At 39.7% G+C, this 7,099-nt stretch overlaps 1 protein-coding gene across 1 annotated transcript; it reads right to left on the bottom strand.

The window, feature by feature from the left end:
- Window positions 1-881: 881 nt before the first annotated feature.
- LOC106870469 (grpE protein homolog 1, mitochondrial) lies at window positions 882-6,661 on the bottom strand. Its single transcript, XM_014916571.2, has 3 exons — window positions 6,513-6,661; window positions 3,037-3,205; window positions 882-1,538 (listed from the first exon to the last, which is right to left on the bottom strand). The coding sequence occupies exons 1-3, from the start codon at window positions 6,611-6,613 to the stop codon at window positions 1,110-1,112; spliced, it is 699 nt and encodes a 232-aa protein (XP_014772057.1). The 5' UTR covers window positions 6,614-6,661; the 3' UTR covers window positions 882-1,109.
- Between the last annotated feature and the right edge of the window lie 438 nt (window positions 6,662-7,099).

Here is a 7,099-nt window from a genome sequence, read left to right as displayed (position 1 = left end):
AGACATCAGTGTTTTCAATTGCAATGGCACCTCACATGTTAGCATCTTTGGATGCAACACTTTGCTGTCCGTTGCTGTCTCTGGTTACAATTTGTGTAACTTAAAACCAAATCATATCAATAACTACGAATAATCATAAGAAGAAATGGTAGCAATGTGGTTCAGTGGTTAAGGTGTTTGGCTCAGTCACAAGGTCATGAGTTCAATTCCTGGCAGTGCACTGTGTCCTTGAGCAAGACACTTTATTTCACGTTGCTCCAGTCCACTCAGCTGGTAAAAAAAAAAATTGTACCTGTAATTCAAAAGGGCCAACCTTGTCACATTCTGTGTAATGCTGGATCATCCTGAGAACTGTTAAATGAATGCATGTCTGACGAGAACTCAGCCACTTGACTGGGCTGCTCTGTTGATTGGGCAAACTGAAACACTTGTCATCGTCACTGACAGAGTACCAGTCATAACCTAGGGACAGGCGAGAGATGTTGGAGAAAGAGGGGGGAGTCAACTATGTTTTCCCCAGTTTTTGACAGGTAATTATGCTGAAACAACCGTGGAAGTAGGGAAGACAAAGTTACCTTTGGACCCTGGAAGTAGGAAAGGCAAAGCTACCTTTGAACAACACTTTCTGAATTCAGAATGTGTCTGTTACTAAACATTACAAGGTATTTTGTTGCATTTTCTAACAATTCTGCCAACCCAAGTAGCAGGAGCAGTTGGAAACTGCTATTACTGTTTTAGGGGTCAAACTGTAATTCCTTGTTCGTTTATGACTTTCTCTCTCCCACTCCAACTACTCAGTCAGTTACAACAGCCCCTTCCCCTTGTTGGTGATGATGATGATGATGAAATCAATAATCCTAAAATCAATAAACAGACAAGTATTTATAGAAGAAATCACTTTTACTTGTAAAATATCAATTAACAGACTCTTCCCACTTCACTCTCACCGAAATGGCTTCTTTAAATTATATCTCCCGCATCATTTTCTCATTAGCAGAAAAAAAAGGGGAACAAATTTATTGAACAATTTTTGTGGCAACCAACAACCCCTCCCCTTGTCCACTCCCTTCCCCACCCACATATTGTTTTTAATCATTCTACAGATTTTTTTACATTGCCTTATAAACACCAACTACTGCTGGTCTGACAGTTCGATTATGCAGCTTGTAGCCTAATTTTGTGAGGGTTGCTACTGTCCCCGCTTCTTTGCCCTCACAACTCACTTCAAACATGGCTTCATGGAGGTAGGGGTCAAATTTGTCCCCTTCTTTTGGTATGATCTGTTCAATGGCGTGTTTATTAAACACTTTCTGGAGTTGACTCTCTGTCATGGTTAAACCTTCAAATAAATGTTTTAGATGCTGGTTCCTCTCTAATTCTTCCTTTGGCACTGATTCAGTAGCTTTGGTCAAAATATCTGCCACCTCAAAGAGGTCTCGACAGAAGCCTTGGATGCTGAATAATTTGGCATCTTGGATCTGTTTATTCATCCTCATTCGAACATTTTCACTTTCTGCCAGTGCTAACAAGTATTTGTCCTGAAAAAAAAAAAGAAACAATTAAAAGCAATGATAATTAATATATTCATGAAACAATTAGCTACACTAATTAAAAACTACATTAACTCTTTTGCTACACTAATTAATATACTTCATTAAGTCTTTAGCTACCCTAATCATCATCCATTTAACTTCTACTTTTCCATCTCTGCATGGATCAAATGAGACTAACCCAGCTTACAAACAACAAACAACCTGGACATTCCTTCATGGAAGACTATAAATATGGGACACCATCTGTATGAACAGTAAATAGGTGTGGGCCTACCACAGCCTTGTGAGTGGATTTGATAGATGGAAACTGAAAGAAACCAGTTGTGTGTGTGTGCGCACGTATGTGTATGCATGTGCGCTGTGCATGGATGCACGCATGTATGTACGTATGTGTATACATATATTACTGTTCCGTTAAGGTGAGATCAACAAAAACGTATTCCATCAGCGGAGATAAATAACGTTTAATGTGCATTGTATTAAATAAGAACTCCTAAGAGTCTCTTGCCATTGAGAGACAGGGTCAGAGCATGAAGATTGCTTGGAAACAAGGCATATTATAAAAAATTTGCCAAAGTAAATGTGTTAATGACAAGAAATTATTGTAGCTTTTATTTTAATACAGTCCACGTTAAATGGTGTGTGTGTGTGTGTGCATGCGAGTATTTTTGTCTTGAAACCAAGTGATGCTTGTAAATGAACATGAGCATCGTACAAGCAATGTGGTTCATTTCTAGTCTTCTGCCCCTCACTCCGAGGGGGGAGGGGAGAGAGAGGATATTACATTGCTTTAAAACAGGTGAGAGTTGGTAACAGGAAAGGCACCGTGCTGTAGAAAATCAATCTCAACAAATTCTATGTGAGCCATGAAAAAAATGGACATTCTAAGATGACAACACTTTTCTTTACAATCAGTTCACACACAAATATATACACAGACATACACACATTGTTTTCTTGTTTCAGTTATTAGACTGTAGCCATGTTGGAGCACCACCTTTGAGAATTTTTAGGTGATTGAACCAATTCCAGTACTAATTCTATTGGTCTTTTTTGTCGAACTGCTCAGTTACAGGGAAATAAACACACCAACACTGGTCATCAAGCAGTGGTGGGGAGGGGGACAAGCACATGATGGGTGCTTCTTTCAGTTTCCATCCACCATTGCTTTGGTCAGCCTGAGGCTACAGTAGAAGACACTTGCCCATGGTGCCATGCAGTGGGACTGAACCTGGAATCTTACCACACAGCCACTCCTGAACCTATATATACATATATTTATATACATACATACAGGCATGTATATATAGAAGGGCTTTTTCTAGTTTCCTTCTGATAAGGTTGACCAATACCTTGTCATTAGTTTCAAGGTATTGTTCAAGCCCTGGCTATAGCACAGGACATCAGCTGACCGCTGACCAAGGCCCACCTCATAACAATAAAGGTCAGCTGAAAAGTAACCAGTGGCTACAACAACAACTACCTTCATTTTCTTGACGTCTTCTGTTAATTTCTTATTTGCTTCCAGCAACTCTTTATTCAGTTCGTTATGTACAGCGTCTGCAGCCCCAGGAGGGGGCGCAGCTGTTGTGGTGCTGTTTCCTTCAGCGACTTTATTTGATTCAGCTGCAGCAGAAAACTGATGACCAATTCTGAAAGTAAAACCATCATAAATTAGTGATCATTAACCTTTGACGAGAGGAGGTCAGTGTCATATATTGGCCATGGTCAGCAGGTCACCCCACCATCCACAAATCATGAAAATAAATTATCTTCAAATTCAACTTTTACGTTTTTAAAAATTGTTTTTGTTATATCTCTATAGATAAACGAATCCACTGCAACAGTGTAATAACAATATAATTGAAACGAAAGGCAGCAACCACACAGAACGTAACAACAATCTTTTAAGAACCAACAACATGCTAACTCAAAAAACTGTAAACATTATTTACATTTGACGGATATTTGTCCTCATCTTGTTTGTTGTTAACACAATGTTTCGGCTGATATACCCTCCAGCTTTCATCAGGTGTTTTGGGGGAAATTTCAAACCTGTGTTCTCATTCCTAAGGTATTTTTTGATGTTATTATTATTATTATTATTCAGGTCACTGCCTGGAATCGAACTCGGAGTCTTGGGGTTAGTAGCTCCTGCTCTTAAGCACTACGCCATATGCCTGAGAAAGTAGCAGGTATAAATGGAGAATGATTAAAGGGGTCAGAATGAGGAGGGGTTAAAAAAATTATAACTAATGGTGTTGATGATGATGATGATGATATCCGCTCGAAAAGCCTCCATCTTACTGTCATCTCCATTTCTATTTCTAAGCTTCAATCCACAACGTGCCTCATAGACTTTAGGTCTCCTCTTAAATAGCCGTTTCTGACATACTCCCACCTGTGACTCACAGCCCGACTGCCTCCTCTGCTGCCTCTGTAATGACCTCATAACCAACACTTGTCCAGCAATCAACTTGAATTAACTCCATCACAATTCCACATCTGACTCTCCAAACTTGCAACAAACGATATTTAGTGAAGGGTGTGTGTGTGTGTGTGTGCAAAACACCTTTCTAACACAACACACATATAAACCTTCATACACACATACATGACAGACTTTCAAACAGTTTCCCTCAAACAAATTCCATTCAAAGGATATCAGCCAATTCACAGCTCGAAATAGAGATCTATATATATTCTGTTAACTGATAGTGTACAGGGGATATATATAAATATACACACATCAGGCGATATATATAAGATTTAGATTTAAATTAAGATACAACTTTATATTATAGGAAGTTCAGACGTGAACCAAAGGAGACAATCGCTACAGCGGTCACAGACACAGTTATCTTTCTTGGTACAGACTTGCAGTGACTCATGGCAATGGTTATTGTTAGGCCTTGAAGACCACATCTTCATTCTGCTTTATTGACATAAAAAGTTCAACCGACAAGGAAATGTCTATGTTGTGAATAAACCCGACAGAAATAGTAGCCAATATCTCCCTCAAATTACACTGTTATCTTACAACATACACTGGATATGGTGTAGGGTGTAGTGTGGCTAGGATTAGGACAGGATGGTCACTGATGGATTGTCTTTGATCAGCAAGGGTTGGCCTGGGGCTAAACAAAAATAACAACAGAAGATGATCACAAGTGTTCTGTTGTGGAATAGAGAGGGGTGAGCAGGATAGAGTATCCCATCTAATTACCAGGAGTGATATGCCGCACACTACATTATTCATGATATCTTTTGAGCGAAACGATGGTAGGATGTCACGTAAGGAAGATCCGGGCTTAAAAACGACAATTATGTCATGGCTGGAAAGGTTTTAAAAGAGGAGATGACCACTACTGGAACGCTCTGAAAAGTCGGGATGGTTACGGTTGAAACGCTTTAAAAGACACATTTTCACGCATTCGAGATCTGCGACTACGTGAAAACGAATCAGGGCACTATCATGCTATTAGCTGTCAGAAGTGAAAGTGCTCACTGCCTGCTAGTGAAGTATCTGTCTGTCTGCATGCCTGTTGCTGGCCTGTCGATTCTTTGGCTACTGACAGCTAATAACATATTTCCTGAAATTGAAATCATTTTCAGAAAATTTAAAATAAAAAAAAACTGAAAGACGTAGACTGAGTGACGGCCGTGTGGCGTGAAGTGGCTGACACCAAGCGCCGGGTCACAGTTTACAGAATGAGACCAACTTGATAATCGGACATTAATTAAGGGAAAAAAACAATGAAGTGTCTCGGTTCGAAACCCATCCCAAACTACTGGAAAGGCCATCGTGGGGTCTATGTTGACAGCGAGGCTAAATAATCAGAGATAAACAATACAATAATTGGGGACGAGGTGGGTGGGTGTGAGAGTAATCTCGTTGCGTCGGTGAATGGGGAAACAGCCACCGAATGAGACATGTTAATTAATTAAAATCTAAATAAAGGAGTTGGAAGCAACAATGACGAATGGAAATAAAAGCACATTTATAAGAAGGATATCATTTAATATTATTTAATAAAACAACGAAATAAATATACAACATAAAATCGGTTTATTAATACTTTTGAGAGATTTTTGTCTGGAATTAGTCAGACATTGATAATTCGAGAAATACACGTGGTGGGCATTAAATTAATCGGAACTGGAGCGGACGGACAGGCATTGAAGAAGAAGTTTTAAGCAGAAAGATTACATCCTGATTTCATCATTCATTGAGGTCAACGATAGAAGTGGGATAGTTGTAGGAGGGGTGGGGACAGGAACTTGGGACGTTCACACCTTTCTCAAGGGCACCAATCACTGTGTGTAATACAGGGTGTGTGTGTGTACACACACCCACAAGGAGAGAGAGAGAGAGAGAGGGAGGGAGGGGAGTATTACGTAAACAAATCAACAGAAACACGCTGCGAATGGGAAAGGTTGGAAATAAGAGGTCAGAGAATCTAAACCCTTTTATAGGTGTAATTAGGGGGCAGGAAGGGAGGGAATCTTTAAATAAATAAAATCAGCAATGACCTTTAAATTGAACGAGAGCCTCCCCCCCCCACGCCATGTGTTGGACATTGGTTTACACCTTTATTAATTAACATTCTACCTGTGTTAGACAGCTGATATATACGGTGAGACGAATTAGTTGCATGTTGTTATGTAACTCCTGACCAGCCAGAGTGAGCGTTCCAACAATGACCATCCCGTTTACCTAACAATACCATCTGATGTCCTTCTTTGTTTAACCAGGTCAGCCCCGATTGAGCAGACATATAATCAATGGCGTTCCAACCGTGACGATCAAGTCTCTTCAGACACAGTACACCAAGGAATACATTGTTTAATGCTCTCCTTTAAAGACAATAGGATGTGATTTGGTTACTATTTCTAGCAGGTCGATCGGCTTGGTAACATGTCGGCAATGAAATGTGAATATAATTTGTGTGGACTTACCTAAGAGTGAATCCGGGTGGATTTAGTTTGGTCGAGTTGAAGAAATATCGCGGGAGATGACGACAATTCAGAGAAATTCTGGACGACATGTAGGACGACATGATGGGGAAAAACGGAAGTGACGTCAAGTGTCACATGACCGACACTTATCTCCCCTGAATGTTAATTTCAATCTGTTAATTCATGTTGCTCTAATTACCCGGAAATTTCAATTTATTACAGTTAAATAATTAAATAAATACGGCGCGGAGTGAATATAACATCTCTCCGTATTTTTTACGACTGCTAAAAGCTCTGATTTCAAATCCTGTGGAGGTCAGCTTCACCTTTTATTCCACAAGGGTCAAACTAAAGTGTTTAAGCCGAGCAGAAAGAAAAAAAGTGTAACTGGTGTAAAACAACATGTAGTAAACGAAGATGAAAAAAGAAAAAAAAGCAATGCGCGTTGGCGAACAGGGGGTGGGGGAGAGGAGTCGGAAAATTCACACGATCTCACAGGATCCGAAAACTCAACGTTTAACATCCCGTCACAAAAATTGAAAAAAAAAAATAGTGTACTAGGTGTAAAACAAAATGTGTAGAATGAA

The sequence above is a fragment of the Octopus bimaculoides genome, chromosome 14, assembly GCF_001194135.2.
Source record: "Octopus bimaculoides isolate UCB-OBI-ISO-001 chromosome 14, ASM119413v2, whole genome shotgun sequence".
Classification (NCBI taxonomy): Eukaryota; Metazoa; Mollusca; class Cephalopoda; order Octopoda; family Octopodidae; genus Octopus; species Octopus bimaculoides.
The sequence above is the reverse complement of the archived record's forward strand: the minus strand, read 5'-3'. Positions and strand labels throughout refer to the sequence as shown.